Consider the following 12,225-nt stretch of genomic DNA (forward strand, 5'->3'; position numbering starts at 1 on the left):
AAAATTATTCTTTGACCTATCCTCTCTCTCTCCTGTCTCTCTGTCTCTCTCTCTCTCTCTCCTCCATGCCCCAGACCAGACCTCTGGAGTTCCTCTCTCTCTTCCTGAGACGATGGGGGGAGAAAAGAAAAGATATAAACGGAGGAGAGAAGAGAGGAGTGGAGGAAGGAGAGGAGAGAAGAGGAGAGAAGACGGAAGGAGGAGAGAGGAGCTCTGTGTTTCTGACAGAGAGGGGTCCACACAGACTCCTCAGTCCTATCCCAGAGATACTACAGGTGGGTGGGTATGTTCTAGAGGTCGACTGATTATGACTTTTCAACGCCGATACCGATACCGATTATTGGAGGATCAAAAAAAGCCGATACCCATATTTATTTGTAATAATGACAATTACAACAATACTGAATGAACACTTATTTTAACTTAGTATAATACATCAATAAAATCAATTTAGCCTCAAATAAATAATGAAACATGTTCAATTTGGTTTAAATAATGCAAAACAAAGTGTTGGAGAAGAAAGTAAAAGTGCAATATGTGCCATGTAAAAAAGCTAACGTTTAAGTTCCTTGCTCAGAACATGGGAACAAATGAAAGCTGGTGGTTCCTTTTAACATGAGTCTTCAATATTCCCAGGTAAGAAGTTTTAGGTTGTAGATATTATAGGAATTATAGGACTATTTCTCTCTATACCATTTGTATTTCATATACCTTTGACTATTGGATGTTCTTATAGGCACTTATTATTGCCAGTATAACAGTATAGCTTCCGTCCCTCTCCTCGCTCCTACCTGGGCTCGAACCATGAACCCATCGACAACAGCCACCCTCGAAGCAGCGTTACCCGATTGAAACGATTGAAACGCTATTAGCGCGCACCCCGCTAACTAGCTAGCCATTTCACATCGGTTACACCAGCCTAATCTCGGGAGTTGATAGGCTCGAAGTCATAAACAGCTCAATGCTTGAAGCACAGCGAAGAGCTGCTGGCAAACGCAAGAAAGTGCTGTTTGAATGAATGCTTACGAGCCTGCTGCTGCATACCACCGCTCAGTCAGACTGCTCTATCAAATATCAAATCATAGACTTAATTATAACATAATAACACACAGAAATACGAGCCTTTGGTCATTAATATGGTCGAATCCGGAAACTATCATTTTGATAACAAAACATTTATTCTTTCAGTGAAATACGGAACCATTCCGTATTTTATCTAACGGGTGGCATCCCTAAGTCTAAATATTGCTGTTACATTGCACAACCTTCAATGTTATGTCATAATTATGTACAATTCTGGCAAATGATGGTCTTTGTTAGGAATAAATGGACTTCACACAGTTCGCAACGAGCCAGGCGGTCCAAACTGCTGCATATACCCTGCTGCTTGCACAGAACGCAAGAGAAGTGACACAATTTCCCTAGATAAAATAAATTTATTTTAGCAGGCAATATTAACTAAATATGCAGGTTTAAAAATATATACTTGTGTATTGATTTTAAGAATGGCGTTGATGTTTATGGTTAGGTTTGGTGCAACGACAGTGCTAAATCATCACCCGTTTGGCGAAGTAGGCTGTGATTCGATGGTAAATTAACAGGCACCGCATCGATTATATGCAACGCAGGACAAGCTAGATAACTACACATGGTTGATGATATTACTAGTTTAACTAGTGATTATGTTAAGATTGATTTGTTTTTTATAAGATAAGTTTAATGCTAGCTAGCAACTTACCTTGGCTTCTTGCTGCCCTCGCGTAACAGGTAGTCAGCCTGCCGCGCAGGCTCCTCGTGGAGTGCAATGTAAGGCAGGTGGTTAGAGCGTTGGACTAGTAACCGGAAGGTTGCAAAATGAATCCCTGAGCTGACAAGGTAAACATCTGTCGTTCTGCCCCTGAACAAGGCAGTTAATCCACCGTTCCTAGGCCGTCATTGAAAATAAGAATTTGTTCTTAACTGACATGCCTAGTTATATAAAGGTAAAATAAAAAGAAAATACAACATTTTTTGGGCCACAATCGGTGTCGAAAAATACCGATTTCCGATTGTTATGAAAACTTGAAATCGGCCCTAATTAATCGGCCATTCCGATTAATCGGTCGACCTCTAGTATGTTCCTTAATCTTTCACTTTATACTTCAGATCTGAAATTATCCCCCCTCTCTCTCTCTGTCTGTCTCTCTCTCCGTCTCTCTGTCTAGGAGTGGCGTGGGGTAGTGGTGAGGGAGCTGTATATCAGTGAGTGTGTTTATGTGAGGAGGCTGGAGTCAGTGAAGAGGGTGTACCACGATCCCCTGCTCTCAGCTCTTCAGTCTAACAGAGCCATCCTCAGCTCTGCTCACATCAACATGGTCCTCACACCTGTAACACACTTACTGGACATCAACAGGTACACACACACACACACACACGGACGCACGCGCACATATACACACACTTACTGGACATCAACAGGTACACACACATGTACACACATTCCCTCTCGCCCTTTCTTCTGACACTATTGTGTGTGTGTGTGTGTGTCAGGTTGTTTCTATCAGAACTGGGTTCTAGATTGCAGCAGTGGGAGGCTGATCAGTGTGTAGGGGATGTGTGTGTGAAATTCTGCTCCAAACTTAGAGTGTACACCAACTACCTCAACAACTACCCTACTGCCCTACTCACCATAGACAAGGGAAGTACACTCTTCTTCTTCTGTCTCTCTTTCTCTGTCTCTCTCTCTCTGTGTCTCTCTCTCTGTGTCTCTCTCTCTCTCTGTGTCTCTCTCTCTCTCTGTGTCTCTCTCTCTCTGTGTCTCTCTCTCTCTCTGTGTCTCTCTCTCTCTGTGTCTCTCTCTCTCTCTGTGTCTCTCTCTCTCTGTCTCTCTCTGTGTCTCGCTGTCTCTCTCTCTCTCTCTGTCTCTCTCTCTCTCTCTCTCTCTCTCTCTCTCTCTCTCTCTCTCTCTCTCTGTGTGTCTCTGTCTCTCTCTCTCTCTCTCTCTCTCTCTCTCTGTCTCTCTCTCTCTCTCTCTCTCTCCCTCTCTCTCTCTCTCTCTCTGTCTCTCTCTCTCTCTCTCTCTCTCTCTCTCTCTGTGTCTCTCTCTCTCTCTCTCTCTCTCTCTGTGTCTCTCTCTCTCTCTCTGTCTCTCTCTCTGTCTGTCTGTCTCTCTCTCTCTCTCTCTCTCTCTCTCTCTCTGTCTCTCTCTCTGTGTCTCTCTCTCTGTGTCTCTCTCTCTGTCCCTCTCTCTCTGTCTCTCTCGCTCTGTCATTCTCACTCTCCTTCACACACAGGTGTGTGTGTTTTGTGTTGCAGTGCAGAGAGATGAACCCTGCTTTCCGAGCTTTCCTAAAGAGGCAAGACAGAACCCTGGAGACACACATGCTGAGGTATGTTACTGTGGGACTCTAAAGCTCTAGGTTGTTAGTGGGGGACTCTAGAGCTCTGGGTTGTTAGTGGGGGACTCTTGAGCTCTGGGTTGTTAGTGGGGGACTCTAGAGCTCTGGGTTGTTAGTGGGGGACTCTAGAGCTCTGTGTTGTTAGTGGGGGACTCTAGAGCTCTGGGTTGTTAGTGGGGGACTCTAGAGCTCTGGGTTGTTAGTGGGGGACTCTAGAGCTCTGGGTTGTTAGTGGGGGACTCTAGAGCTCTGGGTTGTTAGTGGGGGACTCCAGAGCTCTGGGTTGTTAGTGGGGGACTCTAGAGCTCTGGATTGTTAGTGGGGGACTAGAGCTCTGGGTTGTTAGTGGGGGACTCTAGAGCTCTGGGTTGTTAGTGGGGGACTCTAGAGCTCTGGGTTGTTAGTGGGGGACTCTAGAGCTCTGGGTTGTTAGTGGGGGACTCTAGAGCTCTGGGTTGTTAGTGGGGGACTCTAGAACTCTGGGTTGTTAGTGGGGGACTCTAGAGCTATGGGTTGTTAGTGGGGGACTCTAGAGCTCTGGATTGTTAGTGGGGGACTCTAGAGCTCTGGGTTGTTAGTGGGGGACTCTAGAGCTCTGGGTTGTTAGTGGGGGACTCTAGAGCTCTGGGTTGTTAGTGGGGGACTCTAGAGCTCTGGGTTGTTAGTGGGGGACTCTAGAGCTCTGGGTTGTTAGTGGGGGACTCTAGAGCTCTGGGTTGTTAGTGGGGGACTCTAGAACTCTGGGTTGTTAGTGGGGGACTCTAGAGCTATGGGTTGTTAGTGGGGGACTCTAGAGCTCTGGGTTGTTAGTGGGGGACTCTAGAGCTCTGGGTTGTTAGTGGGGGACTCTAGAGCTCTGGGTTGTTAGTGGGGGACTCTAGAGCTCTGGGTTGTTAGTGGGGGACTCTAGAGCTCTGGGTTGTTAGTGGGGGACTCTAGAGCTCTGGGTTGTGTGTGTGTGTGTGTGTGTGTGTGTGTGTGTGTGTGTGTGTGTGTGTGTGTGTGTGTGTGTAGTCTGCAGGAGCTGTTGCTGTGTCCAGTGTGGCGTATGGAGGAGTATGTAACTCTGCTGCAGGCGCTGTCTCTACACACACACTCTCAACACTCCGATCACACACAGCTGCCTGGCGTATTGGACACACTCACCCACTACAGGGACTTCATACGCAAGGTAGAACACAAACATAAACATCTACAGGTCGATGTCCTCATTGTGGTTTTACAGACGTGTTTAATACTTTTTATGTACACATATTATTAAAATGTTTATTAAATGCATATTGTTATATTTGGTAGCACTCCAACCCCATTCGATGCGTGGAACGGATGTGGGTGTGGCTAGGTCTACATAAGGGTGCTAATTTTAAAAACTCACAAAAGCTCTGACGAAGGCCGATACGTAAAGCTCTGACGAAGGCCGATGCGTAAAGCTCTGACGAAGGCCGATGCGTAAAGCTCTGACGAAGGCCGATATGTAAAGCTCTGACGAAGGCCGACGCGTAAAGCTCTGACGAAGACCGATATGTAAAGCTCTGACGAAGGCCGATATGTAAAGCTCTGACGAAGGCCGATATGTAAAGCTCTGACGAAGGCCGAGATGTAAAGCTCTGACGAAGGCCGAAGCGTAAAGCTCTGACGAAGGCCGACGCGTAAAGCTCTGACGAAGGCCGACGCGTAAAGCTCTGACGAAGGCCGACGCGTAAAGCTCTGGCGAAGGCCGACGCGTAAAGCTCTGGCGAAGGCCGACGCGTAAAGCTCTGACGAAGGCCGACACGTAAAGCTCTGATGAAGGCCATAAGGCCGATACGTAAAGCTCTGATGAAGGCAGTGAGGCCGATACGTAAAGCTCTGATGAAGGCCATAAGGCCGATACGTAAAGCTCTGACGAAGGCCATAAGGCCGATACGTAAAGCTCTGACGAAGGCCATAAGGCCGATACGTAAAGCTCTGACGAAGGCCATAAGGCCGATACGTAAAGCTCTGATGAAGGCCATAAGGCCGATACGTAAAGCTCTGACGAAGGCCATAAGGCCGATACGTAAAGCTCTGATGAAGGCCATAAGGCCGATACGTAAAGCTTATTAAAGATCAGTGATACTATCAAGAGCAGTGTGCGGGTTTCTTCTTCTTTTGCCTCATCTCATCCGGCTGTTGCCAGGCACCTGCAAAAAAGATAGCTCAGATGTACGAATGCCTTTTACATTTTGAGTTTGACTTTACAAACAACAAGAGAGCTTAATTGGAGTCTATTTCTTCGGAGCCTAGACCTATATAAATAACTTAACTGGCTGAGGTAGGCTATGAGGCTTTTAACAGGCTAATAGAAGTAGGATTTTTTTTATTTGGCCTACTTACAATTGCAACTTGTGAAAAATGTAGCATCCTACATAAAACAATAATTTAAAGAAAAAAAGTCTGCACATTCGAACTAAAACAATGTAACTAAAATGAAAGCACATATTTGTAAATCCCAAACTGTAAAAGTAAATGGAAAGGTAGATACAAATTATGTGTGACATTGTGGTTATAATTAAGAATGTAAACAAGATGCTGTGTTTTTATTTACAGTAGTGATGGATAACTGGAGACATTTTGAAAACAGGTTTTCAAACACTTGTTTTTCACAACTGTAGCAGGCTTAGCCCATCATGCAAATGGTTCCTATTAGCAGGACATTAGACTTTTTATAGCACGGCTACTGTTGTGAAAATCCCTCAACTTGTAATGTATTAGATGCTTAAAGTACTCTAAAGTGTTACATTTCTAACTCAAAACAGCATTTCTTCGTCAACATCTTTATGCTTTCATTAATCTTCTTGATCTTCCTTTTTTTCTGTAGCAATTTTGTGCAAATTGTTCAAGGGCCACGGTTGATTTGTCTGTGAAGATAACGTTATTGAATGTCTCGTCAACTTTGATCTGGGCCTGCAGGACGCAAAGTTCTTTGTTTGTCAGACGAATCATTGGATCGAAACAACAGAACAGTACAAAACAATCGAACACACATGGTTAATGTTCTGAGATATAAATATATATAAAACATTTCTTACCGAGCCGTGATGCAGATTACAGATTGCCTTTGCCGATCGCTCATCATCTTCATTCATCAGTGAGTCGATGGCTTGAATAGTCATTGACTCACTCACGCATTGAAAAGAGGGAGGAACATGATGGAGTCACAATCCATGCCAGGCACACCTGTGAGCTCTGGATCTCCTCCTCCGACAGGCAGAGTCAACATACGTGGCGGGTTCGTCAGGTTTTCGGTTCACCCTGACATTTCCATTCCTCTTCTGACAACAGAACTTGACCAACTGCTCACCAGGCACAGAAAGGGCCGCCCGGACCGTTCTGCTATTCTGCTATTCCAAGGATGTGTAACCGAAGAGAGACCACGAGTGGGCACTGAATACATAGTCTTCCCGCTGTGGCCGTCTATTTCAGCACCGTTTCGCGCGGCTCTGAGACAAGCATGGAGAAACGAAAAAATGTTCAAATATTCCATTATTTTCTTAAGATATGTGTTGACTGAATATACGCAAGTGATGTCTGCTAAATAATCAAGTTTGATTTATTTCTGGAGAAACCTTTCTAAATAACTGGCTTTATTTACAAATTAGTGAGAATGTCTCACCCCATGTTCAAGAATGGCCTTTTTCTCGCACACTCTTGGTTAAATGAAAACAAAATCTCCATAATATCGTATTTTATTTAAACAAAGCGATTATTATAATACATTTATTTAGAATTATGTAAAAGCTTAGATATTCTCAGATACTCTCACAGATCCTAACAGAAAATGCCCCTTAGATATTAATATTAGAATCCTCCAATCCTGTAAATGTAATTATTGGCGGAGAGTCACGTTATTGAAAATAATATTTTCCGACATACTGTAGGCCTACTGTAGGAGACATGAGTCTCACTAGTGTTGAGTAATGTGCTGTTAAAAGTGGTGTAGGTCTTATTTATTTAAATTTAAAAGTATATAAAAGTATAAAAGTTAGAAGCAAAAGCCTACAACTATTTTAGCACCGTTTAGCGCTGCTCTAAGGCATGGGGACTGTCTTGATAAATCAAATAGATTTTTATTTTCACTTAAGCTCCATTTGGGTATTGGTTAGACAAGAATTTGAAAATTAGGGTGCAGAAATGTTAAGCTCTTAGTGTAACCTTGAAATAACTATGAAATAACACATATGGAATCAGTTAAGAACAAATTCCTATTTACAAGGACAGCCTACTCCTTCCTCCCCAACGGGGATTTGAACCCCGGTCTCCTGCGTGCCCTGCATTCTGTAGTACAGACATGGCCTGCTCTCCCTTATGTAAGAAATTAGTCACTTTCCCATGTGAACTACAGTATGTATTGTAGACTGCACAGTAGCCTAATAAACAAATAAACACATTTCGTTAATAAAATAATGAGGGAAAAAATACTCTTTCAAAATGCAGATGTTGATTTAGTTATGGATCCGTAATGAATTACTATGGGAAATACATATCACTGATTTACAGAAATATTGGAACAAAGTTGTCTAATGAAGGCAAACCATTCAGAATCCTCCAATCCTGTGGCCTTCTCCCGACCATCACGTTGTACAGCGTAACAGAAACCCTGAGGGTTTCATTTTTCATTTATCTCTAAATAGAAACACCATAATATTAATCAAATTAACTAAGCCAAATTTCTTCAAATCAATCCCGTATACTATGTTATTACAACAACAAAAAAGGTTTGAAATTCTCTGGTAATGCCAATACAGAATACTATCAAAATGCTTCTCATAGATGCCCTCTGGTGGTCAAACTGGAAATAACTTGCAGTAACAGAAGAAATGGCTGAGAATGAAATGACGTGCCACAGAATGCTGCAGCAGCACGCAGGGTGTGGCTCAGTATGACTCAACCCTTTAAAGGAGGAACCACTGACACAGACACACCACTCCTGGCCAAACCCCAGCTCCAGTCTGAATTATATTATTTACCTCTCTCTGTCTCTCTCTCTTTCTCTCTGTCTCTTTGTCTCTCTCTGTCTCTTTGTCTCTCTCTCTCGCTCTCTCTGTCTCTCCCTCTCTGTCTCTCTCCCTCTCTCTCTCCCTCTCTCTCTCCCTCTCTGTCTCTCCCTCTCTGTCTCTCCCTCTCTGTCTCTCCCTCTCTGTCTCTCCCTCTCTGTCTCTCCCTCTCGCTGTCTTTCTCTCTCTCTCTCTGTTTCTCTCTCTGTTTCTCTCTCTCTCTGTCTATCTCTCTCTCTCTGTCTATCTCTTTCTCTCTCTCTCGCTCGCTCGCTGTCTTTCTCTCTCTGTTTCTCTCTCTATCTATCTCTCTCATTATCTTTCTCTCTGTCTCTGTCTCTCTCTCTCACTGTCTCTCTCTCTCACTGTCTCTCTCTCTCTCTCTCTCTGTCTTTCTCTCTCTCTTTCTCTCTCTCTCTCTCTTGCTCGCTGTCTTTCTCTCTCTTGCTCTCTCTCTCTCTCTCTGTTTCTCTCTCTCTGTCTTTCTCTCTCTCTGTCTTTCTCTCTCTCTGTCTTTCTCTCTCTCTCTGTCTTTCTCTCTCTCTGTCTATCTCTCTCTCACTGTCTCTCTCTCTGTCTATCTCTCTCTCCCTTGCTGTCTTTCTCTCTCACTCTCTCTCACTCTCTCTCACTGTCTCTCTCTCTCTGTCTATCTCTCTCTCCCTCGCTGTCTTTCTCTCTCTGTTTCTCTCTCTCTCTGTTTCTCTCTCTCTCTGTCTTTCTCTCTCTGTCTCTCTCTCTCCCTCTCTCTCTCGCTCGCTGTCTTTCTGTCTCTCTCTCTCTATCTCTCTCCCCTCGCTCTCTCTCTCTCGCTCACTGTCTTTTTCTATCTCTCTGTCTTTCTCTCTCTCTCTGTCTCTCTCTTTTTCTAAGCTGAAGAGGAACTCAGAGAAAGCCACGAGGATGCAGGAGACCCAGCGACAGATCCGGGGCTGTCCAGTAAGACCAAAGATAGAACAATGAGACAGATATTTCACTGGATGTATAAATGTGAAGCATCCAGTTGGCGTTTCCACTCACTACCAAATATGGTAGTGAGAGGAAGCCCACTGGCGGGCAGTGGGAGAAGATGTAACGAGATGGATTTTGGCCAAAATTCAGCAAATTTTCTTATCAATTAAACATTAGATCTCAATACAGTTTTCTGTTGCCAAAACTATAATCTGTTACGAACAGTGGATTAAATGGACAAAGTTTTTTAGACTTTACCCTTTGCAAAAGTTTTAAAAAATGGTGTTGTTTAGAAGGAGTGGAAAGGCAAATTGAGTTATTACACATGCGCACTTCGCAGAGTTCCCCTAACGGAAATATGCAGATCTATACTAGTACGCACCAATAGGATATCGGTAGCTTGTCTCTGCCCACCTCCTTGCTTGGTTTACCCACTACGACTCATTTGTTCCCATTGGAAACTGACAAGCTGTGATCTATCTTGGTTTAGTTATAAAAAATCTTTGGTAAGACTCCAACACTCGTCCCTCTTACAACCATAATTGTCCTAATAAACTACACTGAAGAAAAATATAAGCGCGCCATGTAAACTGTTGGTCCCATGTTTCATGAGCTGAAATAAAAGATTACAGAAATTTTCCAGACGCACAAAAAGCTTATTTCTCTAAAATTTTCTGCACAAATTTGTTTACATCCCTGATAGGGAGCATTTCTCCTTTTCCAAGATAATCCATCCACCTGACAGATGTGGCTTATCAAGAAGCTGATTAAACAACATGATCATTACACAGGTGCACCTTGTGCTGGGGACAATAAAAGGCCACTCTAAAATGTGCAGTTTTGTCACACAACACAATGCCACAGATGTCTCAGGTTTTGAGGGAGTGTACAAATGGCATGCTGACTGCATGAATGTCCACCAGAGCTGTTGCCAGAGAATTGAATGTTCATTTCTCAACCATAAAACTACGTCGATTTTAGAGAATTTGGCAGTACATCCAACCGGCCTCACAACCTCAGACCACGTGTAACCACACAATACTAGGACATCCACATCCCGCTTCTTCACCTGCGGGATCATCTGATAAAACTGTGGGTTTGCACAACCGAAGAATTTCTGCACAAGCTGTCAGAAATCATCTCAGGGAAGCTCATCTGCGTGTTCGTTGTCCTCACCAGGGTCTTGACCTGACTGCAGTTCAGCGTTGTAACCGACTTCAGTGGGTAAATGTTCACCTCTGATGGCCACTGGCCTGCTGAAGTGTGCTGTTCATGGATGAATCCTGGTTTCAACTGTACCGGGCAGATGGCAGACAGCGTGTATGGCGTCGTGTGGGTGAGCGGTTTGCTTATGTCAACATTGTGAACAGAGTGCCCCAAGGTTATGGTATGGGCAGGCCTAAGCTACAGACAACAAATACAATTGCATTTTTATCGATGGCAATTTGATTGCACATAGATACCGTGATGAGATCCTGAGGCCCATTGTCGTGCCATTCATCCGCAGCCATCACCTCATCTTTCAGCATGATAATGCACAGCCCCATGTCACAAGGATCTGTACACAATTCCTGGAAGCTGAACATTTCCCAGTTCTTCCATGGCCTGCATACTCACCAGACATGTCACCCATTGAGCATGTTTGGGATGCTCTGGAACAACTTGTACAATAGCGTGTTCCAGTTGCCGCCAATATCCAGCAACTTCGCACAGCCATTGAAGAGGACTGGGACCAACATTCCACAGGCCACAATCAACAGCCTGATCAACTCTATGTGAAGGAGATATGGATCATTAGCTTCTTTGAAAAAAATAAGCTGGGAATTGATTCAAATTTGGGCAGCCTGAAGGGCAAAATACCAAATAGATGATAAATTGTGACTGTCAGTGAAAAGTAGAGACTTCCAGCCGGGCATATTGTAATATTTCAAAATACAATCGCGGAAAAACATAGTTTGGAAATCAAATGGCTCTTGCTGTAAAGAGAAGACAATTAAAATACTCAAAGCTGTCTTTTAGTTTTCCATCATTTTCATCTTAATCGAGAGAACAGTTTAGCCTATCTTATTGGCACGAGCGGGAAAGCATCAGAAAGGAGAAGAATCGTATCTGATATAAAATAAAAAAACGGATGTAAATGTTATGTCACATGGTTCGTAAAACAACAGGTGAAGACTAACAGTCTACGGTGAGTGTTATCATCGTTGCTGTGTCATCGTTGAAAGGTTTGTTTTTGAACTGTAGCTCAGTTGGTAGAGCATGGCGCTTGCAATGCCAGGGTTGTGGGTTCGATTCCCACGGGGGGCCAGTATATAAAAATGTAATAAAAATGTATGCACTCTACTGTAAGTCGCTCTGGATAAGAGCGTCTGCTAAATGACTAAAATGTAAAATGTAACAATGATTTCCTCCCTCCGGTTAGATGGACATCACATTGTATTTGTGTCTGTCCATCTGGTTTTAATGGATCAGGCAACGTCGTTTATATTGTTTGTCAGTGTCAGCAGACATTTTGGTCGTATTAAAAAAATATTCTGCTAATGTCTCCATGTAAGTAGAATTACATGAAATGCTAAAAGACCAACATTTTCCTTTGCAAAGAAAGGAGAAGAAAAGTATCTGATATTAAAAATTTAAAAATCGATGTAAATGTTATTCGTTACATGCTATTGTAAACAACAGGTGAAGACCAACAGTAAAGTGCTTACGGGTCCTTTTCCAACAACGCCCAGTTAAATATGAAAATTATCAAATAAAAATGTAAATAGTGACACGAGGAATAAATAGACAATGAATAACAATAACGAGTAAAAAACAAATAACATGGCATATATACAGGCCTATACCTAAGGCTACTCTAACATGGCATCTATACAGGCCTA

At 43.3% G+C, this 12,225-nt stretch overlaps 1 protein-coding gene across 3 annotated transcripts in view; it reads left to right on the forward strand.

Annotated features, from left to right (window-relative positions):
* The window catches only part of ect2l (epithelial cell transforming 2 like), a 32,606-nt gene that overhangs the window by 13,673 nt on the left and 6,708 nt on the right, over positions 1-12,225 (forward strand). The window contains exons 12-17 of one of the 3 annotated variants that reach the window (XM_029712728.1): positions 75-275; positions 2,205-2,392; positions 2,530-2,677; positions 3,295-3,368; positions 4,392-4,548; positions 9,272-9,331. In XM_029712728.1, coding sequence (XP_029568588.1) covers positions 75-275; positions 2,205-2,392; positions 2,530-2,677; positions 3,295-3,368; positions 4,392-4,548; positions 9,272-9,331 — 828 coding nt within the window. Of the gene's footprint in view, positions 1-74; positions 276-2,204; positions 2,393-2,529; positions 2,678-3,294; positions 3,369-4,391; positions 4,549-9,265; positions 9,332-12,225 lie in introns of all 3 variants that reach the window. The other 2 variants (XM_029712727.1, XM_029712729.1) reach the window with 2 other exon arrangements.

This window comes from Salmo trutta, chromosome 25, assembly GCF_901001165.1.
Source record: "Salmo trutta chromosome 25, fSalTru1.1, whole genome shotgun sequence".
NCBI lineage: Eukaryota > Metazoa > Chordata > Actinopteri > Salmoniformes > Salmonidae > Salmo > Salmo trutta.